General features: G+C 41.7%; 1 protein-coding gene across 2 annotated transcripts in view; it reads left to right on the top strand.

Moving 5' to 3' along the window:
* The window catches only part of KCNJ6 (potassium inwardly rectifying channel subfamily J member 6), a 1,239,800-nt gene that overhangs the window by 985,330 nt on the left and 227,561 nt on the right, over window positions 1–26,909 (top strand). The window contains exon 4 of one of the 2 annotated variants that reach the window (XM_085621266.1): window positions 332–1,255. In XM_085621266.1, the coding sequence (XP_085477392.1) occupies window positions 358–1,255 (898 nt within the window). In that variant the 5' untranslated portion in view covers window positions 332–357. The remainder of the gene's footprint in view (window positions 1–331; window positions 1,256–26,909) is intronic. The other variant, XM_085621265.1, reaches the window with a different exon arrangement.

Consider the following 26,909-nt stretch of genomic DNA (forward strand, 5'->3'; position numbering starts at 1 on the left):
AGCGATATCTTACAAAAGATCCCAGTAGACCTATAAAGTTAGACAACACACAGTTATTCAATAAAAAGAAGAGCTCTGTATTTAATATGAAAATTGAATATCCGTCTGGGCTGTGAGAAGTCCCTGATTAGATTCAAGAAAGGGGGGGTACAGAGGCACAGGGAAAGGCATGTCCCATCAGACAATGTAAGATTGACAACCGTCTCCTAATTTGCAATTATGCAGCTGCACAAGCTGTGTTCCTGCCACATTATCAGAAGACTTATTATGTTGATTAAAACAAACAAATACATACTGAAATGCAATCTCTTTTTTTTTTGTCTCTCGAAAGCAGCTTACGTTGTGGAAGTAGGCTCGATGGAGCAGGACGTGGAGAGCCCAATCACCATTCGGCAGCCGAAGCTGCCCAAACAGGCCAGAGAAGATCTACCAAAACACAAAATCAAGGAATGTAAGAAGAGGAAGATCCAGCGGTATGTGAGGAAAGATGGGAAATGCAACGTCCACCATGGGAATGTGAGAGAGACCTACCGGTACTTGAGTGACATTTTCACAACGCTAGTTGACCTAAAATGGCGGTTTAACTTATTCATCTTTGTCTTGGTGTACACCGTCACGTGGCTTTTCTTTGGAATGATATGGTGGCTCATTGCGTACATTCGAGGGGATCTGGACCATATAGGAGACAAGTCATGGAGTCCTTGTGTGGACAACCTCAACGGGTTTGTCTCAGCGTTTTTATTCTCAATAGAAACAGAAACCACAATTGGATATGGTTATAGGGTCATCACAGACAAATGTCCTGAAGGAATTATCCTTCTTTTAGTTCAATCCGTTTTAGGGTCTATTGTTAATGCATTTATGGTTGGTTGCATGTTTGTGAAAATCTCCCAGCCCAAGAAGCGGGCAGAGACTCTTGTTTTTTCTACCAACGCAGTAATTTCCATGCGTGATGGGAAACTTTGCCTAATGTTTCGAGTTGGAGACCTTAGGAACTCACACATAGTAGAAGCATCAATAAGGGCCAAGCTGATCAAATCCAAACAGACAAAGGAGGGAGAGTTTATACCACTCAACCAGACGGATATCAACGTTGGATACGACACAGGAGACGACCGCCTTTTCTTGGTGTCACCGTTGATCATCTGTCATGAAATTAACCAGCAAAGCCCTTTCTGGGACATTTCTAAAGCCCAGATGGCCAAAGAGGATCTGGAAATTGTTGTGATCTTGGAAGGAATGGTGGAGGCGACAGGTAACTCTTTATTTCATGTTTTTTTTTTTTATGTTGAAAAAAAGCAATGTGCTTAGGACAATGGTAAGTCTAACAATTATTGACAATGAATGGTTATACGTCAGAATATCAAGGTATATCAACTGGATAATATCGATTACCAGTATATTGTTAAGATAAGTATATGTAGGTAAGTGTAGCTTTACTCACCATTAACCTAATATATACATAAAACGTCAAGTTATTTAGAAGTTCTCTTAAGAATTGTTAACCTATAGTTACCTATATACACTTACCTTTCGACATTCTTGCAGGCCGATATTAGAAATTCAGTACTATTGTACTACATCAAAATAATATATGATAAGATCAGTTATAGTACTGAACAATGAATGTATGATGAAGTTGTTGGAAATGGTCTGTATGTCCATTAACATGGAGGAAACCTTTGCATGCCATGCATAGAATGGATCCTTAATTACATATACTTGTTCATCAGACCTGTTGCATTTTCCTATTCATTGTATCAAAATGATTTCATTTCAGTATTTTATTAGACTTTGGGTTGTGTGAAATTGAAGACTGTAGGCCAAAGGCAAGTGTTGGTATTGAAAATAGGCATATCCCAGGCACCACTAGAAAACCTGGCATCTGCAATAGACAAGAGAGCAGTGGTTTGCAACCCTAAAGTCCCTTGGACACTCCCTCTGTCAGTCATGAAACAGTGTATTACAAGAAGCAGGAACCTACAGAGTCGAACCCAAGGATGCTAACTGAAATGGCACTCATCCATACACTCAGTGCTTAATTTGAGCCAATGGTTGCCGGTGGCAGCCACCGGCACTCATTTTGGGGGGCAAGCACTAATTTTTTCACATCAGACATTTCCGGAGAGCTGGAGAGGGAAAACACACACAGAGGAAAGGAGGAAGAAAACGGGGAAGAAAACCCCACAAAAGGTTTTCCTTATGCAGAATGGTGCAAAAGTGAAATAAAGGGGCAGGGATTGTCTGGTGGTGGATTAAACAGGGATGGATGGTGGATTAGACATAAGTTGGACTCAAGACTTTGCAGCCTTGAAAATCGGTGGACTGACATTTAATAGCACTTGCCACAAGCTTCTGAGTAGAGCCTTGGGGACTGGCACTCATTCTTTTACAAATTAAGCACCTTATACACCTGAGATTTAGTGAAGTAGTAAATAGAAATATTGAAAACACATCTGCTCCCCGGAGACATAATTTGATTTACCTGACAGTCTTGTGGGATGACCCATCAGTTTTGTCGAATCAAACATATAGTGCCATGTAGATTGATTTACGCTTATATTTTCAAACCACAGCTCTCTAAAGATGGTGTTATGCAATAGCAGCAGAAATCTACTCGTCTCTTCCAAGTACGAGATTCCTACAAATTCAATGTAGTCACTTGAGAGATTATGTCTGTCAATTTGCATTCTTTCCGAATGAGATCTAAAATATAGCCCACTCGGTCACGAGAGAATAGAGAATGATCGCAGTTGTCCAACATGTAGACTGGTGAGACTTAATTAATCACGATGAGGAGGTGCATTCAGTAGAAATGGACACCAGTGGGCAACCGTCAGAGGGCTTATGGTCTTGCTAGAGGTTAGTATGCAGGTCTGGGTTCTGCTCTGACCTGCTGATGACAATGTCAGATGGTATTCAAAACCTACTTGAAAGTTAAGTTTTTCAGAATTGTATACATGGTTACTTCAGTAAATAAAATACGTGTACTTTTGACTTCCTATCAACATTTTGACTAGGCAGCCAAAAACAATCTCCACTAATAGCTGCCGGCTGTCATCTTGCACTCAGTCAGCTGGATTGCAGTACAAAGAACCCATCTGATTTGCCAAAAGGGCCTGTTAATTTCCACTGAACATAAATATATATATGGAAAAGCGTGTGGCCCGTTTGCACTGTTAGAATTCTGCAAGTCAATGAATGGAAGGACTCCATGACCATATGGAGGCAGAAGGCGATTATGAGGTGTCTTGCAGTAGCCTCAATATACACAGCTGGCGGGGTACCTTATTCCTTATAACATATGTGTATTCTCAATGGTGCATATATCACTCTCTACCCTCTGGTGGTGCGTTGAAATTCTTGAATGTCTAGCATGTTTTTGTCACAGATATTTCATTCATTTAAAATGAAGGTTTTCATTCATCACATCTTTAGCTATGGATCCTAAAATGTATTTACTTCTCAGATGTTCACACCAGTTCGGCTGTAAATATGAATAGAATGAGGCTCAGGCCTTCCAAAGGATATCCAATAACATGTATTATGTAATGTGTCATTATTAAATGCCCTTCTTTGAGCTAAAGTTTGTTAAAAATTGCCATCACCTCGCTTCTGAAGCAAAACGCGAGGTTCATCTCACCATCACATTACAATGCTTTTGGTAGAAAGACCTAAGCATGTAGCAACTCCATCTTAGCAGTACCTGGAGACCGTAGGCACAGATTCTGAAGAAACCATGCCCTGCTGAAACCAGTGCAGAAGTTCAGGAAAGGACCTCACTGCACAGCCTTTAAACATCCTGAGCTGATGGTGTGTAACCCCTGCGTGCACAAGCGTGCCTGTAGGAAATTCAGGCCAGGGTTGAAATACAGGCTTTATTTCTCCTAAGGGAGCTGTCCTTCCCCCTGTTCTTGCAGTCTGCATACATCTCTCTGCTTGGCTTTCGGCTGCTAGGATGCTGATGTAGGACAGCTGCTCTTCTGGAGCGAGTGAAGCCTGCAGGATCTCTGGTGATTTGCCACCCCTCATGGTAAAATTAGAAAAAGGTGACTATCATTGTATTATGCTACGGGTCTGTTGGTGAGCGACTGGGCGGATTGCATGTGAAAGCAATAGCATGAAAACAGCATGGAAGTGCACAGATGTCAAACAGCACGGACTTTAATTAGAGATCGCCGGGGTAGCAGCCGCCCCCCATGTCCCCTCTGCTCCTCCTTTCAACTCCTGGTCTCACTCTAGCAGCCCCTGGCTAAAATCAATATTTCTCCCTTCTGTCGAGAACAGCATGGTGTTGGGTCTCTTTTCTATGTTATAGATTTTGCACAATGTGGTTATAAGGTTCTTTACTGTTTATATTAATGCTGAAACAAAGGGGAATTAATTGAAGGACCTGTGAGCTGGCAGTAGCAGATGTAAGCTCACACCGTGGCCGCAATAAAACGAAGGCTTACCTAATGCAGTCTGCTCTTTGTGGAGGAAAGTCATTACATTTCGTAGAAGAAAGAAACCATGCATGTCACCCAGTTGCAGCTCTGATTAAGCTGCGCATAAAGCGCTGTCAAGACGGCACTGCATAAAACACGGGGAAAAGGTGAGTGACAAAGAGTTCAACACTACATTGAAACTCCCGCCGTTGGATTGCTGTGTAGAGCAGAATTAAAAGCAAAACTCAAGTGTGCAGAGAATATAGGCACTTGAGTTGTATACGCGCCTTACCACATTAACAGTGGGAGCCCCGGGAGCATAAGATGGGGTACGTTCTCGATTGTTGTTAATGTGACTGACGCCATAACGCTGTGACGTCATGTGAAACTTGAGGTCACGGACATGACCCCTGTGTGCGGCCATATAATTTGTGTGGTGTTGAGAAGAGTGAGTAAAATGTGATCATAAACCTCTGACAAACCTTCTCACCACAGAGGAGTTGAATTCAGCCACCCCTTGGGTGCACGATTTTCAATGAGACTCATTGATTTCACTTATAAAGTACAATATGTTCCAGGAGTAAAGAATGAAGTAGCTAGCTGTTTGAGCTGCCTTCCATTACCTGTGGATGAAATACCTCAGGATAAATGGGAGGATTGCAGTGTATCTTGGTTGGCTACTGAAACTACAGAAGTAATTACGAAAGAAGAGTACAACATGTTGATGTTAAAGATGAACATTTAAAAGTGGTGAAGAGTTGGGTGGGTGAAGGTTGGCAAAAAAACTAATTTGTGGATAAATATTGCAAAGGAATTTAGGAGGTGAAAGAGTGAGCTTTCTGTAGTGCATGACAAGTTATTATGCACTACAAATTTTTGTCAAGAAGGACATATCAGAATTGTACAGAGTAAGAAGAGGGGCAAATAACTATACTGGTGACCTGGAGTAGACATGGAAGTGGAACTTAGGGTAAAAATGTGTGTGGATAATGAGCGTACTAACAAATCACAAAGGACTTTGAAACCTCCTTTACATCCTGTTCCGAGTTCCAACATTGCATGGCTATGAATATTACTGTCTGGTAGTAGATGAGAGCATTTGTTTTGACAGCAATTGATTATTTCTTATTTATTGAACGGGGTGATACATCTAATGTTGTGGGGTTTTTGGAGGAGGTTTTTCAAAGAGAAGGTTTACCTAATACAGTTCTTACTAATAATGATGCTCAGTTCATGGCTGAAGAAGTAGAACGATTTTTAAGACGGAATGGGGTAAACACAAGGTCACATCTTTGTATCGTCCAAAGGGGAAGGGGTGAAGTGGAAAAGTTTAATTTTGTTATTAAAGGCATATAGTTCAGATGGCAATGAGTGAAAGGAAAGCACGGATATGGGAAGTAAGAAAGATGATTAGTCTCCTTACGATCATGAAGGAAGAGTTCCTTTTACTAAAGGGAATCAAAGCTGCCTGTCACATTCTAGACATGTGGACACAGCAACAGCAGTAGTGAAATATAACACTGAAAAGGGTTAATTTGCATGCAAAAATTCCTATGACAAGAGAGTTGCTAGAATGATTTCCAAATTGGATAAGGGAGACAGTGTATATTAAGAAACCAGGAAATGTGCAGAGAAAATTTGTTTTCAGAACCATTGGAGGTTAGAGACAGAGTGTATGTTAAGAAACCAGGCAATGTGCAGAGAAAATTTGTTTTCAGAACCATTGGAGGTTAGAGACAGAGTGTATGTTAAGAAACCAGGCAATGTGCAGAGAAAGTTTGTTTTCAGAACCATTGGAGGATAGAGATTTTTTTCTGAATTCAGCCAGGCTTAGCAATGGAAGGGTTTGGCACAAGAGTAGTAATGATAAATGTAGGTGTGAGGGGAATGAGATAAAAGGTTATTATTAACTAAGGGAAATGTATTAGCATTGGTTGACAAATGAGGTGTGTGTTGAGTCTAGATGTAATAAGTATACCAGTGCTGGAGAGGATGGTGGAAATGAACCCTTGATTGATCAAGAAAGGGAGGCAGCTCTCAATAGGACTAAATCTAAACATTATATTAAGCACCCTTCTTATCTAAAAGATTATTTTCCATTGTTAGATTCTTGAACCATATTTTCATTCTTGTTTCTTGATTTTGTTAATTTTAGACTTTAATAGTATTGTATTATTGTATTAATATTTTTGCAATTTGAGTTATAATCTGCATTGGAGTTTGTGTTTGTATTTAAACTCCGTAGGAAAGGGGATGTGGGATGTTTGGTCCCTTTTCTATGTTATGTATTTTGTAGAATGTGATTGTAAAGTTCTTTACTGTTTAGAAAGGTATTGTTCAAACGAAGGGGAATTCATTTATGAAGCTGGGAGAAGCAGATGTTCGGTCGCACCAGAGTTGCAATAAAGGCTAAAGCTTACCTCTTCCATGCGTTTGTTTTATGGAAGAAATACAATAGAAACATTTTACAGTTGTTCATATGTGTGCAGCTGTGCATTATGGTTAAATGCAAAATCTTTGCATCATGAGCTTAAATGCAATTTTAACCTTCTGTAGTCAGTGACATTGTGCAAGATGAACTGTTTGTAAAGTTGACAAAACTGTAACATATGTAGAACATTTCTCTGAAACGTTCTGTTCTTCTATTCTTCTTCAGTTAAGATAGAAAAGTGACATTGCAAAGGCACATGCCATGAAGTTGCCCAAGTTGCTATTTCACAAATGCCATGTGTCCTTTTACTCTTTATTGCTCACATTAAAAATGTCCATCCGGTGAACCATCAGGTACTCAGGGCCTGATTAGGATGGCGGATGGACTAATGTGCGCCCGCTACCCTAACGGAGATGGGGACCTCCCGACATGGTGTCGGGGGTTCCACAGGCCAAATTACAATGTGACCGCCATGGTGGCAACCTCATTGTACAGGTTTTCCATTGCGGCGAGTGCTGCTGGCAGCAGAACCCACTGCAGAGGAAAAAAGGGATGTGTTACACATCTCTGTACTAGAAGCACAATGCGGTGCCTTGTCACTTGGTACAGGGATCTGTTGGGGGGCACCTTGAGTGCCCCCCACACCCAAAGAAAAGGGCCCAGGGTGAAGGGGGCCCGCTACGGCCCCTAATGTCCGTCCTCGCCAGCCTTTCCATGGCAGGTGACCCACCATGGAAAGGTTGGCAGGGAGGGACCATCCTAATCCTTACGGCGGTGCCTGGTGGCGGTCGGGCTTTCCGGCCACCTGCACACCGCCCACCATCAAGATCTGGCAGGCGGAAAAGCTGCTTAGGATGGCGGGGAGACCGCCACCAACAGCCTGTCGGTGGCGGTCTACCCGCCATCCTAATCAGACACTTAGGTCGGAAACGGAAAAAAACAAATATGGAGATGAAATCAGCAAAAAAGGAAAACACTAAATATCTATCCATCAATTTTAACATAAAAATGAGAAAAGGTGTTTTTAAATGATTTTACGTGTAAGGTTTTTTCTTAGAATTTATTAACCCAAATAAGAAAGCGCCATAAGTTAGAAAACAACATAAACAAATCTAATCCTACATAGCTCACATAGTAAATAAATGTTAACATAAAAAGCATTATTGAATTGTATTTTCAATATCAACATAATCTAAATAATATGTATAAAAAAATTACACAAGGTTAAACTTGCATCTGTGTTTCATGTGTAAACATTGATACAATGGTAATTCAATAAAAATGGTAATATAATAAATAAATTGCAAAGAAAAAGGAGGGGCAGTATAAATAATTATTTATATCATTAAATTAATTCAGCATCAACTATCGCAAAGCACAAATTATACATCCTTATCATACAATGCATTTTACTGGTATCACAGGTAAGTCAGAGCAAAATGTTTAAGCAGCAATATCCAATAGTGCATTACATATATGCAGGGCACAAAAAGTTCATCAGAGGGTCCATCTTCTTTATGGCGATTTGAAAACTTGAGATGCATGAATAAGTCTACGGCTTCCAAATGTCATGTCAAGCTTTGATGAATGTGAATTGTAATATAACACATTTCTGAGAAGAGGTAGGCAGTCATGCCTACCTAGAGTATAACTTTTACAAATTGTGTTCCCACAGGCACTTAGGGGTACAGTTCAGGCTATTTTACAATTTGTTATCATTTGATGTGGAAGACTAGCAGTATGTAGGCCAATAAATACATCTGGCTCCAATAAGATAGAGTGTGCAAATATAAGGGAGATACCCTGATCAACATAAAAAGGGGCAGGTATGCGAAGCATAAAATAAACAAATTCCCTTTTCTCCTTGACAGAAAAGAAAGATCACTTGTTCTAAGATACTACAAACCAGATGGATCAAGATTGATCATGTGTTATGGGCACCTTGGATGAGATCTCCTAAACAAACTAGACATTCAATACACCCTACCACATTTGAAATAGGAAATAAAACTGTACGGATATTTGATATTTATTAAAAAACTTTCGGTTAAAAACTTCGTTGTCATGAATTTACAAACATATGACAATCTCGTGAGGGTACATAAAACAAATGGAAAAAACAATAATAAAAACACTCACAAACCAATATTTCAATGGTTCTGAGAAAACTGTTGACGCGACGTTTCGGTGACACTTCACCTTCTTCAGGACAAACAGACTTTTCAAATAATATCTAAATAAATAAAAAACATTAAAATAAGCCCCTCTATACAAAGTCGATATTTACTCCATGTCTTACATGACTAATTTTACACAGAATATACTAACGTCTATGTTAATAGCGGCTGAATAAGCCTTCTATGTATCTCAACAATGTGCTTATACCACATGATCACTGTGGATATACCTAACTGATATTTGAAATTGAAGATAAACACAGGATAGAACATACCTAATGATACTAATGGAGCCTGTAAATCTAGTTATCTCCCCTTGTTGATTGTCAAGGACCCAAAGCAAGTGGCCAGATATTTTGCATAAAATACATGCTGTTAAGAGAAAGAGGTGTTTGCATTGTATCAATCTTAACATTTAAGAATTAAAGAACCTAGCTCTATTATTTTAAAAATACATTAGAGGAACCCACCTATACTGCCTGTATTTTAATTTGGTTTGGCTTAATCCCAGAGGTGCGGTCCATATATTGCACTTCAAGATTTCACTTTAAAAAAGGGATCTGTGATTAAAGAAATATGTCAATTACAATAGCTCCCCTTTATGAAAAAAAGGAAGAACTTCAGCCAAGAGACATTGTGTTAATCCATGTATGCAAATTATATGAAAAATAATAATTTTATTCTAGACACAAAACATATTATATTTCGAATTTGCCACATTTTTCCTATTACCACTTCATAAGAAGCACCAAGAATATTCATAGGCAGAGAGTAGTGAACAATATATTACTGGGCAACAGATAACAAAGCTTCAGTTAAACATGCCACATCCAATTTCTTACCTGGCAACCCGAATGGTGTTGCCTGTATGTATGCTGCGTTTCAATTTGCAGTATACGACGCTGTTTTAGTGGATTAAGGACAGTACATTATATTGTAAACTATAGGAAAATGTAAAAAATGTGTAGCTAGACGTTGTTTCTTATTCCGTCAATTCCTTATCTTTTGTATTCTAATTTTATAAGCTGTGCAGTATATATATGTTATTTTGTGGTCTCGGAACGTTTTTTTATAAAAAATAATAAATAGTGGTCACATCCGCTTATTTTACGACCTACCGGCTATTTATTTTATATTGTTCTGCACATTACTAACTATATTCTTCATTGTTAATAGGAATATTTCAAGATCGCATCGAGTAAGCGAAGGCCTCGATAAATATATGGACCGTGAAAAAACTTGCTCAGTGTTCTTTTTTTAGAAGTTCTGGTACTTAACTGCACATAGCATGTTAACTGCTCATAATCCAGCCGGTCCTTAAGAGGCTGCTACGAGACTTAATCTCATGTAACTTGGACCGCTACTGAATGAAAAATACGGGCACATTTTTTTCTAACGGCAATGCGTTTATTGAAGCAGAGTCATGTTTAAAAAGATATTCTCACTCCGCTTACCTTTAAAAACGTGCGTGGTCGTCACACAGCGTACTCTTGCTGTATATGCAAAAACAGAGTGCATGTCGTGATTTCCACTTATACCGTCGAGCAGGATATTGCATCAGAAATGGCCGCTAAACCTCCTGAGTTTAACCGAAAAACCTAGCGCCCATATTTGAAGTGAAAGTCCAATTGAAAACGATATTTATCCGACGGGTAATACATTACGTAACGTGCTATTAAGGCATGTGGGGTTAATCGCTCCACTGTTATTTTTATTAAGTACACAATATCGTAGGCCTTAGAAGAATGTATAAAACAAATATAATATGTGGATCAATTTATCGATTTCTACCACAAAGTGTGGCAGCCATATTGGAATCGATAGAAACTAATGTCAATCCCATGTCAAGACTAATAATGAACGGTCTGGGTTGGAAACCCTACCATCTATTTCTAGAGTATTAGTGTGGAATGCGGATTATTCACAATTTTTTCTGGGTGAACAAACTAGTTGCCAGAGAGAGAGAACAATAAGAATAGTTAAATCAACCTTTCCCATTCCTCTTTGTTATTCAGACCATTTTTAAACGTATAAAATGTGGACATGAAGAATTGTTCTCTCCTTTTCCGTTTTATATCTGTATCTCCGCCATGTATGTTGACCTGAATTACTTCCACAATGAACCATTGTAATTCATTAGTTTTGTGACTTTTCTCCAACCAGTGGTCTACTAGTGGAGCATTTTTCTTTTTGCTCCTTATTGCAGATTTGTGTTCATCTAGTCTTGTTCTAATCTCACGAGATGGCTCTCTTATGTATCCCTTCTTGCAGGGACATAGTATTAAGTAAATACAGTTTTTCGTTCTGCAGTTTACCAAGTTCTTGACAGCATGTGTAATGCCATTGTGTACTATATCAGATCATTTTATAATACTGCGCAATTATTACATGAACTGCATGGGAAATTCCCTCTTATAGGGAGGCCATCAGTAATACTCAGTTGTTTACTTTCATTATCAGGTCTATGCGTATGAACTAATATAACGCGACCAATTGGTCACGTTCTCATAACAAGGAGCTAGTTCATTAAAAATACATACACAATGTCTCTTGGCTGAAGTTCTCCCTTTTTTTCATAAAGGGGAGCTATTGTAATTGACGATTCATTTTTTATCACAGATCCCTTTTTTAAAGTGAAATCTTGAAGTACAATATAAGGACTGCACCTCTGGGATTAAGCCGAATCAAATTAAAATACAGGCAATATAGGTGGGTTCCTCTAATGTTTTTTTAAAATAATAGAGCTAGGTTCTTTAGTTCTTAAATGTTAAGATTGATACAATGCAAACACCTCTTTCTCTTAACAGCATTTATTTTATGCAAAATATCTAGCTACTTGCTTTGGGCCCTTGACTATCAACAACGGAAGATAACAAGATTTACAGTCAGCATTAGTATCATTAGGTATGTTCTATCCTGTGTTTATCTTCAATTTCAGATATCAATTAGGTATATCCACAGTGATCATGTAGTATAAGCACATTGTTGAGATACATAGAAGGCTTATTCAGCCGCTATTAACATAGACGTTAGTATATTCTGTGTAAAATTAGTCATGTAAGACATGTTGTAAATATCGACTATGTATAGAGGGGATTATTTTAATGTTTTTTTAATTTAGATATTATTTGAAAAGTCTGTTTGTCCTGAAGAAGGTGAAGTGTCACTGAAACGTCGCGTCAACAGTTTTCTCAGAACCATTGAAATATTGGTTTGTGAATGTTTTTATTATTGTTTTTTCCATTTGTTTTATGTACCCTCATGAGATTGTCATATGTTTGTAAATTCATGAGGCTCGTCAGGCGGTGATCTTGGATACTGCTGTGGGGAGATGGAGATGCCAGTTGGAGGCGAGGGTGATGAGACTGTGGAGAGACTGTGCCTGGTGAGCTATGCTGACATCATATACGAGCGTCCCTGCTGCAGAGGTTCGTATTATGTGCGAGTGCACTGCCCTCTGGAATGGTGTTGCTGCGGTTATAACCAGCGGTAAAGAGGGCCTCTTTGAGACGAGTATTGATCCCAAACTATGCTGCCTCTAAGTGATAATCAGCGTGGGAACCGGTGGAAGATCGCGAGGAAGTGATGGTGTCATTGCGGTGAGTGCGGGGTGGAGAGGCGACGATCGGCGAACCTGCTACGGCTATCCCAAATAGCGTGCTGTTCTCTTGGTGGCAGTGGATGCCTATAAGCCTCTGCAGACCCGGCACCTCGTAAATACGGCTAAGGGGCAGCTCCTGTGCGCTGGTAGCCACCGTGGGGGTGGCCCTCACGGGAGACATTGCGTCCACGGTTAAGCCAGCTGACATGTGACGCTGGAACAGTACGTCGCTTGGAGCCACGATACCCGCCAAGGAGGTGCTGCAGACTGGTGTCAACGGTAGCAGCGAGGTGGTTTGAGGTGCAGCAACATCATCGTAGGTGGTGTTAACGACGTGTATCAGGCGCTGGGTCGGCTGGGGTCTGCCGCTTCTAACATGGGAAATTCGGACAAGCAGCAGTCCAAGCTCTCCTTTGATACGAAACGCCAAACGTCGGTGCCATTGGATGCCGCAATGGAAGGGGGAGCTGAAGCAAGTCATCCTATGGAGCAAGTCCTAAAAGCAATACAACAAAGCCTGCAAGATATCAATGGTAAGCTGGATTCCTTAACAAATCGCGTAGATAATATATCAACAAAGTTGGATAAGCAAGGTGAGCGGCTGGATGAGGCAGAGAAACGTATATCATCTGTGGAAGACGACTCGCAAAATACAGCGCGCAAATGTGCGGACATGGAGAAAGTGGTGGAGGCCCTCAAATCAAAGGTGGAGGACTTAAAAGCGAGGTCTCACCGCAACAACATCAGAATCGCAGGAATACCAGAATCCACCAATACTGGGCGCATGGAGGCATATGTGGAGGGTCTGCTGCGTGAGGTGTTCGATGCTAATCAGTTCTCGTCGGTCCTCATAGTGGAACGCGCCCATAGATCTTTGGCTCCGAGACCCCCGCCAGGTGCCACGCCAAGAACTATAGTGGCTCGGCTTCTGAATTACAGGGTCTGTGACGCCATATTACGTATGGCACGGGATAAGCAGGGAGTAACATATCAGGGCAACAAATTGGCGTTCTACCCGGACTTCACCATGATGGTACAACTGGCGCGCAAAGAATTCAATCCAGCGAAAAAAAGACTGAGGGAACTGGGGGTGGAGTATGCAATGCTCTACCCGGCTCGAATTAGGGTGACGCAGGATGGCAAGTCGACGATTCTCGACTCGCCAAAGGCCGCACACGACTTCATTAAAAAGCTGGCTGGCCAACGCAGGGAGCATAGGCACGCTGAGCAGACCCGTGACTCCGAGTGAAACTCGCCAGAATGCTCTCCTAGTGTGGGCCATGCGGGCCTGGGCGGCAGGGTTGCCGATACTGGTTCGACTTGGGGATGTAAACTGCCAGGTGCCTGTTGCGTTCTGCTGACGCTTCCTGTAAGGTCGGTATGCTTCCAATACTCTCCAGGGGATCTTTCTGGAAATATCAGACGGGTAGCAACTTGGATGATGCACTCTGATACTAGACACTGGTAGCCCGTCTGATGCCTCACAGCACTGTATGCAATGAGTAATAGTGTGCACCACATGTATATCGGATGCTGTCGGCGATGGTGATTAGGCTGAGCTGGGATGCAACAAGACCCTGATGTCTCTCGTTAGCTGTTACTGTAGTACATACACCAACCAATATAAACTGTCACGGACTGCGCCACGCCCCCTGCTCCTTTTAATCTCCAGCATATTCCAGACTGTGATATATGGGGCTATGGTAGCATTGAGATACTTGCCCTCTTCTGGGCACTATTGGTTCTGCAGATGTAGCGTACACCTGACCACATCCATGTTGTTGGATGGAGGCGTGTGCCCTCAGTGGTACCCTCAGGCGGGTGCTCCCCACAAAATCTTGAGATGTTGGTTCTTCTGTTAGGGACTTGGCTTTGGCAAAGTTGGGGTGCTGAAGTGGGTGGGGGGAGGACGGGGTGAGGGACTGTTTTCAGACTGTCGTGCGTGAGATACAGTGTAACTCTTCAGCAGAGCAATTGTATATAAGCGATTACCAGCATTTTATAAAGTCACAGATGATGTACCTGCAGGCGGCAGGGTATTCGATTTTAGACGATGTTTTAATGTGGTCCTATGTCGCAGCTAGATTACATCCAACCCAACTTAATCTAATGACGTGGAACGTTAGGGGGCTCAACAACCCGAAAAAAATACGACAGGTATTTCCCTACTTTGATAGGCTGCATATTGACATAGCCTTACTTCAGGAAACTCACATTGCCCCTGACGCTAATAATACCATTGGATGAAAATGGGCGGAGGCGATATATAAGTCATCATACTCTTCCTACTCTAGGGGGGGTCATTATATTGGTGAAAAAGGAAACTCAACTCCAAATAGATAATACAGTGCGGGATGAAGTAGGGCGCTATGTTATCAGAACAGGAAGACTCCGAGGCCAGCGTATAGCCTTTGTTAACATCTATGGCCCAAATGTAGATGACCCAGATTTCTATAGAGAAATATGGCGGAAAATACATGAGTTGAAAGGCATGACTATATTCTGGGGCGGGGATCTTAACGCTGCTTTGTGTGACAACCTGGATAGATCAGGCGCCTCTAGAGAACCACACCAGAGAACTGTGGAAGTACTGCACAACATTATGAAAGAAGAGGGGCTACATGAGATTTGGCGCACTCGTTACCCAGATAGGAGGGAGTCCACACACATTACAGCAGCTCACAATAGCTGGCCCGTATAGACTATTGGTTGGGGACCAGTGAAGTACTGCTATGGACTCGAAGTGTGCATCATGTTCCTAGAACACTATCGGATCACAATCCTGTGCTGCTGTCTATAAACATACCATATTACATGCCACAACCATACACATGGTGTTTTAACTCTAAGGCACTGCTAGACACCACGTTCACAGATACACTAGGTAAGGCCATAACTGAATACTTTGATTTGAATACGCCCAGTACTGATGACCCAGGTCTTTTGTGGGAGGCTTTTAAAGTGACGATCCGGGGAGTGTGCATCAGTACCTGTGCTGACATCTTAAAGGATATACGTGAACAGCTAAGTAAGAGGTAAAATACTCTGCAAGCATTAGAGCGGGAATATGAAAGTACACAAGATGTCAAAATACTGGGGGATATTAGGACAGTACTCTCTGAATACCACACATATGCTGAAGATGAACCGAGGTACATCACGAAGCGTCAAGGCGCGCGGTCATATCGAGAGGGAGGCAGGCCGGGTAGGGTATTGGCTGACAAGATACGCACAAGTAGACCACAACAGACCATACTAGCGCTCAGGGATAAGCAAGGGGTGTTGCTGCAAGAAGCGCAGGGAATACTGGGGAAATTTATGAGAACCTATGGGGAATTATATGCAGCGTGCAGTACTGCTGGGGCGGCTGAAGTCCAAGAATACTTAGAGGACATTGCGGTTGCATGGTTATCCGATACACATAGGGAGTATTTATCCTTGCCTATCACTGTGGAGGACGTCACTGCGGTTATTAACTCCCTTCCTAACGGAAAAGCCCCCGGCCCCGATGGGTTCACATGCAAATTTTATAAGGCTTTTGCAGGACAGCTGGCACCTCACCTAGTTGAGATGTATGGAGATGCGCACGATAAACAATTGCTCCCACCAACGTTAAGAGAAGTGGTGCTCATTGCACCCTTAAAGCCCAACAAAGACCCAGAGAGTAGCGACTCTAATAGGCCGCTGTCCCTTATAAACGTGGATACTAAAATATTGGCCAAACTTCTTGTTACCAGGCTACAGCCCCTAATGACAAGACTGGTATTACCAGACCAGTCTGGATTTATCCAGACGAGATCGACCACACATAACACCAGGACATTGTTTGCGTTATCGCATTATTTAATCCCTAGTACTAAGGCTGTTGCGGTTCTCCTAGATGCGGCAAAAGCATTCGATTCTATTGAGTGGCTGTATTTGCACACCGTTTTGTGCCGCATGGGATTTCCACCTATTTTCTTACGATGGGTGCAGACATTATATGCGAACCCTACGGCACGGATCAGAGTGAACGGGTACGTATCCGATGTCTTCCCAATAGCTAGGGGGATGAGGCAGGGTTGCCCGCTGTCCCCATTGCTATTCGCGCTAGCCCTTGACCCGCTTGCCTGTAAGATCCGGCAAGGTCATCACTACTCGGCGCTTTAATTCCCGCAAAGGCCTCTGCACATATCTCTGTACGCGGATGACATGATGTTATATGTGCGGGACCCGGAGTCAAATCTGGCCCCATTGCTGAGGGAATATATTTGTTTTGGTCTGCATTCAGGTTTGCAAATTAATTGGCCCAAATCCCTAATAATACCACTAACGGACTCCATGGTCCCACACCCAACTGAATTCCCACTGAAATGGCAATCAGAACCGGTTAAATATCTGGGAGTTTGGTTTCACCGGGATCCGGAGGTGGTGCTCCGCTACAACTATGGCCAGTCAATTGACACCCTGGAAGACAAAATCGGGCGATGGATTCAATTGCCCCTGACGTTAGCTGATCGCTTAGCTATTACTGAAATTTTTATATCTGTTCAATAACATCCCAATTACTCCCCCAGCACAGGTTTTCAAACGAATCTCCACCATGGTGACAAAGCTGATTTGGGCTAGCAAGCAAGCCCGCATTAACTTACATACCCTCACATTGCCTTACGCACGAAGTGGGTTCACGGTTCCGAGCTCTCTGCTGCATTTTCTGTGCGGGCAAGCGCAATTTGCGCATTACTGGTATCATAATGTCCCGTCTCTCCCTCATGTTGCCATAGAAGAGGGGGATGCACTTCCAATTCCATTGAAAGCCATCATCACGCATCGTAGGTCTCCACTCCACAGCCGAGACATTAACTCTATAGACGCAACAGTTGCTGCATGGCATAGAATGGGGAAATTAGCAGGCAAATACCCGCTATACGCACAAGCACTGCCACTGTCATATCATCCTGAGCTGTCTGTCACGCAAGAGCAAGTGGGTCAGAAACAGCTGCAACAGGCAGGCATAGACAAGATGGGGGACCTTTATTGTAATGGAGTTTTCAGAACGCTCACTGAGCTCACATATATTAGTAACCAAACGACTTTATTTCGATTCACGTACTATAGGCTACAAAATGCGATCAAGGCACTGTACCCCTCTCACCCTGAGGAGCCGTCACAGATGTCAACTCTACAGTGGGTACTCACTACACCCAACAATAAACACATGGTATCCAATTTTTATACTAAACTACATGAGGATATAGATAGCAAGACAACTCAGGCGATGGGGAAATGGAATGCAGTTCTTGATGTCCCACTCACAGAGGAAGAATGGTCCACGGCATGCGCTCTAAGTAGTTTACTTACGCCTAATGGTAATTTGAAAATGGTACACTATAAATACCTCCACCAAACATACTACACACCAGCCAGGCTGTATGCCTATGGACTACGTACAGAGGCGACCTGTAAGTGCTGTAGGGCAGATGGTGCTGATTTTCTTCATCTGGCATGGGGCTGTGCAGAGGTGCATGAGTATTGGCTGCATGTTACTACGGCACTGGGAAAAATGGTGGGTGGAAACATCAATTGTACTGCTCGCACATGTTTGTTGGGCCTTGTTCAGAATATGCAGGCTCGTAGGCGTAAGTTCTGTGCTGTTGCTTTATTAGTGGCAAAACGTAGAGTATCCTTGTGTTGGAATAGTAAGGCGTTTCCAACGCTTCGACAATGGCTTCGTGACCTGACGTACTGTAAGGACACACTCCACACCTACATGGAGGAACTGCCTACTGGAGCCAAACCTAAAGACTATTGGACATACTTAACGGACTATCTACAATCAGGTACAATGGACTAATCAGTTCTCATGTCATGCCTGGGGTATATGTGACTTGCTGGTTAATTGCCGGATCTGTTGACACTGTAAGACAAATGCTGTTGTGCTACAATCTGAGAGTTTATTTTTTTTGGTTTCGTATATTGTATAATTTTGAAATGCCAATAAAAAACAAAAATATTAAAAAAAAGAGAGGCTGACCCAAAGCGCACTTTATGCGTATTGTAAGGTTTAGAGCTAACAGAGACAGCTGCGCTGTCAAACCAGACCTAAAACAGTTCCTTGAAAAGTGTTATATATTGCTTCTTACAGCACAGTCAGTGCTTCCTCAGATGATTGTGATAAAAAAAATCAAAGCAGAAGATTGAATGCTGGAATGATTGTCATGGAAATGAAGTACCATCCTAGTGTTCCAATTAAAAGCTAGGATTATATGATCAGAACCTTTCTGACCATCCTTTGATTCAGAAAATAACTTAAAACTCTCCCCTTCAAAGAACGTTCTCAACACTAAATGTTACCCCACCACCTGTGCATTGTAACCACCCACCTTTACCCAGCGCAGGCCACACTCCTACTAACTTGATTTGCCCTATATACATACAGTGTTTAATTTGAATAAAATGAATGCCTGGCCCAAGGTATTACACACGGGTCTTCTGCAGCTGGCATGACCCACATGTCAATTTAAAGTGCAGGTTTAAGTCTATGGGCCTCATTACGATGGTGGGCGACTAAATATCGGTGGTTACACCTGCCCAATTAGAATGCGACTGCCATGAAGGTGGTCAGAAAACTGCTCTTTTCCATTGTGGTATGTGCTGCGGCTCAAGCACAAGCAACAATGCAAAAGAGCAGTTTTCAAACATCCATGCACCGTGTGCCAGGCACCACACCACATGGGCCCCCTTGGGCCCATAGCAGAGGCCCACAGGCCCAATTTTTTCTGCCTTTACATGGCAGTCGGGCCGCCATGTAAATGCAGAGGAAAAACGGCCATTGTAATCCCTGCGGCGGTGGCTGAGCAGGCACAGTCCCCTATTGTAGAGATTATGGTCCCACCGCTGCCCCACTGGTCTCCTTGAGCCCGTCCGAAAAGTATCAGTCGGTCCTTCGACCGATGCATCTGACTGCCTCTGACTGCCGGATCATAATCCGACAGTGGAACCGCTTCTATGGAAGTAGGTGGGCCCGCTACTGGCGACCTGTCTGTGGCAGGCCGACCAATATCGTAATAAGGCTCCGTGTTTCATCATTGTTTTAGGATGCATTCAATAGTTAAAGGCCCCGCTAATGATCTTTGGTAAAAAATACACATAAGGCCAGTTATGTGGTTGTTTCTCATAAATATGTGCCCGTGTTTAGAAATAAGTGTTGAGCACAAAGTAAGAACTCCATATATATACATGCACACATTTGAAGTGATCAAATTGTCTTACAGGGCTGACATGGTATTTAATCTATTTTTTTAATAATGCCACCAATGCCTGGTAAATAGTGAGCAGTTACAAATGTGTAAAATAGCTGGCAGCTTAAGGTCTCAGTGGGGAGGCCAGCATTGACCTTCTCTGTGGCCCCTTTCTTGTCTTCAACATGCAGAAAAACAACAGGGAGGGCTTTAAAGTTGCCACTAGGGATAAGTCTGGCAATAGCTGTATCTCTAGGTGCAGGGAAGGCAGCAATGTGGAAAATGAGTGCATTTCAATGCTCATTAGCAAAGCTCACAAATGATCTCTTCAAGTCATAAACCATGTCCCAGCATTCAGCCAAGATAGAAATAGAAATGGCTGCACTGTAGGACTTATAAAATATTAAAGCCCTGTGAATGTGAGATTATGATGGGTCTTGTGGAGATGTATGTAAATGGATATTTGGACAAAATGTTGTGTTTTTGATACAAAAATATTGTGATTCAGAAATATCGTTGTCAAGAATATTGTTTTTTTAGCTAAATAATATAGGGCCAGATGTACGACTGTTTTTTGCAGTCGCAAAAGGGTATTCAACCCTTATGCGACCACATAAATTGGTGGTGGTATGTACCAACGCTATTTTGCGAGTCACAGACTTGCAAAATAGCGTTTGCGACTCACTATTAGGAAGGGGCCTGCCAATGACGTCCCTTCCTAATAGCGAGTCCAAATGGTATGTACCATTGTTTTGCGATTTCATTTCTGGTTGCGAAACCCTCACAGTTTACTAACTACTTGAAGTAGGTGGTACATTGCAAGTGCGCAAATAGGAAGGGGTCTCCAGGGGACCCCTTCCCCTTTGTGAATGGGAACAAAAATATTTTTAGGAGCAGGCTTGTGGTCCCAGGGACCACTGCCTGCCCTTAAAAAAATGAAGCTGAAAAGTTTCATTTTTCTTTTTAAATGCATCTCGTTTTCCTTTAAGGAGATCGGGCTGCATTATTTATTTTAAACTGCTTTATTGAAAAAGCAGTCACAGACATGGCGGTCTGTTGACCCCAGCAGGCCACCATCCCTGTGAGTGCTAGCCATTCCTAATGGGGTCGCAAATTGCGCTTGCCTCATGAATACTGATGAGGCATGCAATTTGCGACCCCATTGGGAATCGCAAACAGTGTCTGAGAGACTGTTGTACATTGCATTTTGCAAGTCACAAATTGCTAGTCGAAAAAGCGACGCAATTTGCGAGTCGCAAAATGCAGGCGTTGTACATCTGGTTCATAGTTGTTAAGAATATTGTTGTTTTGAATATTGTTTACAATCATACAGTTGTTATATTGTTTTTTGATTATTTTAATGTGTTTTCGTGCATATATTAAATTAATGTGTTATTATTGTAAGTATAATTTTAAGTGATTTTGGGCCATATGTAGAAAGCAAATTTGCGATCGCAAACGCTGAAATTCGCCGAATTTCGGCGTTTGCGATCGCAAATTTGCTAAGTGGAATGTAGGAAGGCAAATCTGCATGCAAAATAAGGAATCGCTAAATTTGCGATTCCTTATTTTGCAATTGCATTTAAGGAATCGCAAATTTTGCGATTCCTTAAATGCAATGTAGGAACCTCCAAAAAAGTGCTATTTGGCCTTAAGGAATCGCAAATTACCACCAACTACAGGTTGGTGGTAATTTGCGATTTCTTGTAATAATGCAGTTTTTTGCATTTTTCAAAGTGGAATGTGGTGCACACACATGCCCTTAGGGCATGTATGTGCACCACATGTGCACCCATGCTAATTTCAGGGGTGCAACAGGGTGTCCTATTGACACCCTTGCAACCTTGAAATTGCATTCTCAATTTGCGATTCTCTAATTGAGAATCGCAAATTGAGAATGTCTTCCTATTCATTCCTATGGGCCTTTTAGCCCATAGGAATGCATGGCAAGGTATTCCTTATTTGCGATTCTCAATTAGAGATTCGCAAATAAGGAATGGGTAGGATTCGCAAAAAAAATTGCTAATCCTACCTACATTGCATTTTGCTATTCTCTAATTGCGATTCCTTAAAAATTGCAATTAGAGAATCGCAAAACACAGTCTACCTACATATGGCCCTTAGATTTTTTACATTTAATTACTAATAGTAATTTATAGTGTTGTAGTGGGTTGTTGGGTTTGTAGGGGGATAGGGTGGGTAGTTAATTAAGTAAAAATGAATAAATAATTATATCATATTGATTTATTTTAGTTTCGTTATAGGTGTGGGTTGATAGGTTTGTTGGGGTATAGGATGGTAAGTTAATTAAGTAATAATTAAATATAATTAGTTTATATTGTAATTGATTAATAATGTAAATTGTGTAATAGTATATTTTAGTTATATTTTAGGACTGGGTTTGTATTGGTATAGGGAGGGAAGTTTATTAGGTAGTCATTAATTAACAATTAATTGTTAATTCATTATTTAATTGATTATTAAATTGTGTTATATTTATTTGTTTTAGTTATATTTAAGGTGTGGGCTGCTAGGTTTATAGGGGTAGAAAGTGGGAAGTTAATTAATTAATATTTAAATAATTATTTTTAAATTGATAATTAATAAATTGTTTATTCATTATGTAGATTGTTAAATTGTTTTTAACAAATATTTCATGTAAATTAATATTGTTTATATTAGGAGTTTTATATTGTTTTTATATAAATTATTAGGGTCATTCAAATATGTAATGTGAATTACCTACCCTACTGTTGCACAAAATGGGGTGTGAATAGTAAATGTAATCCTTCCGAAGTCCAACACTTTCTCTACTGTAGCACAGACTGTAGTGGGAATAGTAAATCTTACCCCTCCGAAGTCCAACACTTTCTCTACTGTTGTACAGACTGGAGTAGACTAGTCAATGTAACCCCTCTGAAGTCCAACACTTTCTATACTGTTGCATAGACTGGAATGGGAATAGTAAATCTTACCTCTCTGAAGTCTTTTCCTACTGTTGCAGAGCCTGGCGTTGGAGTAGTAAATGTTACGTCCCCCACTTCACCCGAAAGTCTAATGCTTACCCAACTGTTGTACAGACTGGAGTGGGAATAGTAACTTTTACCCCTCTGAAGTCCAGCGCTTTCACTACTGTTGCACAGACTGGAATGGAAATACTAAATCTTCCCCCTCAGAAGTCCAACGTTGTACCTACTGTTGCACTGGCTGGAGTGGGAATAGTAAATTTTATCCCTCCAAAGTCCAACGCTTTTCCTACTGTTGCACAGACTGGAGTAGGAATGGTAAATTGTACTCCTCCAAATTCCAGTGCTTTTTCTACTGTTGCATAGAGTGAAGCGAGAATAGTACATTTAACCCCTTCGAAGTCCAACGCCTTCCCTATTGTAACCCAGATTGGATTGAGAATAGTAAATCTTTCCTCTGCGAAGTCCAACGCTTTCCCTATGGTTGTACAGATTGGAGTGGCAATAGCAAATTTAGGGGCATTTTATCAACAAACGGCGTTCAAATTATCGCCGCTTTAGCGGCAGGAAACTGCAGCTAAAGCGGCGATAATGGGCTTGATAATATGCCGCAGAGAATTCCCATAGAAGCCCATGTTCTGGTGTCAACATGGGCTTCTATGGGAATTCTCTGCGGCATATTATCAAGCCCATTATCGCCGCTTTGGCGGCAGTTTTCTGCCGCTAAAGCGGTGATAATTTTAACGCTGTGCTTGATAATATGCCCCTCAACCCCTCCGAAGTCCAATGCTTTCCCTAGTGTTGTACTGATTGGAGTGGGAATAGTCAATTGAATCCCTCCAAAGTCCATGTTTATATAATTACATATAGTATTACAAATTAGTGGAATTTATTTTATTTACATTATATTAAATGTCTATATTAAAATATGTAATACTTACTACTTATCAAAGTTGTTATGTAAGTTAGTTGTTTTGTTGATATTAAAAAATCTATGTTTTTGTATTTTTTTTATATTAGTGTCAACAATGTTTTTTGTCTGATATTTCTGTACTTACCATTATCAGTTTAGGGACACAATATTTTGGTAAATAGTATTTGTGTCAAACAATATTGTTTGCTTTGTGATCGTGTCAGTGATCCATATGAATGAATCGGAATGGAAGGAAACTAGAAGCTGATATAAAAGTTCAATAACCTATGAGATTGTAACTAATCTGTGTAAGTTTTGTCCACAGAAGTGTATGTTTAGTGCACTTCCTCCACTAGAGTTTCCCTCATGCACTCTGGCTTCCTCTAATATGTGTTGTACATTACTCTGGGTAATCTGAGTTGTAGATTATTATGTGCCTTTTGGCTGCCTGAAATGTGTTGTGCATGACTTTACTGTGTGTTTTGTGGATCGTATGCCTGCTGGCTGCATGAGATATGAGTTGTTGCTTGATTCAGGGTTGTTTGTGTTGGGGATTACCCTATGCCTCTCAGCTGCCTGTGATATGTGTGTGCATGACTGTGGGTTGTCTAGGTTGTGGATTATCATATGTCTTTTGCTGCCTGGAATCTGTTGCACATGACCTGTATGCAGTGTGAATTTTATGCCTGCTGGCTGCATGAGATATGAGGTGCTGCTTGATTCAGGGTTGTTTGAGTTGAAAATGATCGTATGCCTCTGTACTGCCTGGAATATGTGTGTGTATGACTGTGGGTTGTCTGGGTTGTAGATTAATGTATGTCCCTGGGCTGCATTGATTATAAGTGTGTATGACTGCAGGTTGTCTGCGGTTGTAGATTATCATATGCCGCTGGGCTGCATGGAATATACATGCACTTGACAATGGCTTGTTTTGAGTTGTGGGTTGTTCTATGATTCTGGGATGCCTGGAATATGCATGCACATGATTGCGGGTTGTCTGGACTGTAGATTATCGTGTGCCTCTGGAATGGGCACTGCTCAATGGCTCTGGATTGCCTTGGTTGTGAAATATCATATGCCTTTGGGTTGCCTGCATGGCTCTGGGGTGTCTAGCATGAAGATTGCCATGTGCCTCTGTTCTGCCTTTAATGTGGGATGCCACATTGCTTTGGAGTGTGAAATATAGTCCTCTTTTGGGCAGCCTGGAGGGTCCGATGCTGCACAGCCCTCGCTTATCGCGAGAGGTCTATCAAAAGTGTACAGCCTGGGGTCTGAAGAGGTGGCAATAACTCAGGCCATGGTGCAAGCAGAAACTGTGCAAGGGAAGGTTATACAGAGGCAAGCATGATGGATATGTGTGTAGGGGAGAGAGGCAGGCCCAGCCCTATGAAGGGTGAGTGAATGTGTGATGAGGAAAGAAGACATATTGCTAGTGTAGTGAGCTTGTTCGTGCAAGACAAATGTGCAGGAGGAACAAACAGTGCAGGACTGGGATCCTGCAGAGAGTGTAAGGAGGACTGGTGTTAATATCAGATCTGTACGGAGAGTCAAATGTTGTTAGAGCACTGCTTTGTTCCAGAGAAATGATATGGAGAAAGGTTGGGATGCACAGATGTTAGTAGTTGCTTGAGTGGTGGGATCCATGCTGCAGAGCATTTTTCACTTGTTGGAGATGAAATTGAGGAGAGGAAATATGGTATGGGGCTACAGACAGTAAAGAAAGATTGACATTCAGGGAGAGCATGAAGGACTGCATGTCAAGGGCACTTTATGTTCAACACCTAGTGCTTCTAAAGGATACCTGGGTAAGTATTGAGAGGTAGAGAAGTTTATAGGAGAAGAGGAACAAGAGAGGTGAGAAGGACCTCATATAGGGAGGAAGTAAAGAGACAGTCAAGATAAAAGGGGTAGTATGTCTGTCAAGGTTTTCGCGGGTAGGGGTTCTTGAGTGACTGAACCTTGGTGCAGCAGGCTTGGTGCTTATGCTGGTCAGTGCTTTGTTGTTATTAAAGGCATGGAATGAGGGGTAGATGTGCACTAGCAATTAACAATGGCAGCACACGATTCTAGAAGTAGTTTATTCCTTCATGGCACCAGATTTTCCAGTGCCTTTGGAGATTTAAAAATGTTGCTGCTTATTGTAGCTTGTTGGGCCAGTTTATCCACTAGCGTCCACAATATGCATTCCATAGAACTTAGTATGCACTGAGAGTGCACCTTTACATCAGTGGCTTGAGGAGGATACAGAAGTTGAGAGTTTTATGGAACACAAGGTCCCTGTTTATTGTGCAATTGTATCTGGTACTTTGCTCAGTATCTCAGTGACATGAACTCAGATGGATAATCCTCGTATGTATTTATGTAATCATTTAGCACACTGAGATGTAGCCGGGATGGGTCTTAAGGCTAATGTGCAAGCATCTCAGAGGTAGCTTCTGACATGTAGAGCAAGGCCTCCCTTTCTGAGCTATAATAGTAACCCAAGTAAATGCATTTTAGACCTGTTCTGGCCTGCACAGAAAATATGTTGGGAGGCCTACGTAGAGACTGTGTATAATTTCAGTAGAAAAGTAGTAACAAAGGGCCACATGTATTAAGCATTTTTGCGGTCGGAAACGGCCGATCAGTCCGTTTCCGACCACACAAATGCTTTCACATATGTATTAAATACAAATTGCGAGTCTGTAACACGTTACCGAATCGCAATTTGTGTTTGCGAATCAGTATTTGGAAGGTGCGTGTTTAGGGCGTCCCTTCCAAATACCGGATCCGACTGGGAAGTATGAATGTTTTGCAACCAAATTACAGTCGCAAAACTTTCATATTTTACTGACTCCTTGAAGGAGGTGGTAGCCCATTCACAAATGGGAAGGAGTCCCCAGGGTGACCCTTCCCTTTTGAGAATGGAAAACCTTTTTTAAGAGCAGGCAGTGGTGTTGTGGACCACTGCCTGCTCATAAAAAATGAAACTGCAGAGTTTCATTTTTTCTTAATTTTTTTTTAAATGCATCCCGTTTTCCTCAAAGGAAAATGAGCTGCATTTTAAAACTAAAAAGACTGCTTTATTTAAAAGCAATCACAGATATGGTGGTCCGCTGACCTCAGCAGGCCATCATCCCCGTGATGCAGGAGATTCCTAATGGCTCGCAAATTGCGACCTACCTCATTAATATG

Source organism: Triturus cristatus, chromosome 8 (assembly GCF_964204655.1).
Source record: "Triturus cristatus chromosome 8, aTriCri1.1, whole genome shotgun sequence".
Classification (NCBI taxonomy): domain Eukaryota; kingdom Metazoa; phylum Chordata; class Amphibia; order Caudata; family Salamandridae; genus Triturus; species Triturus cristatus.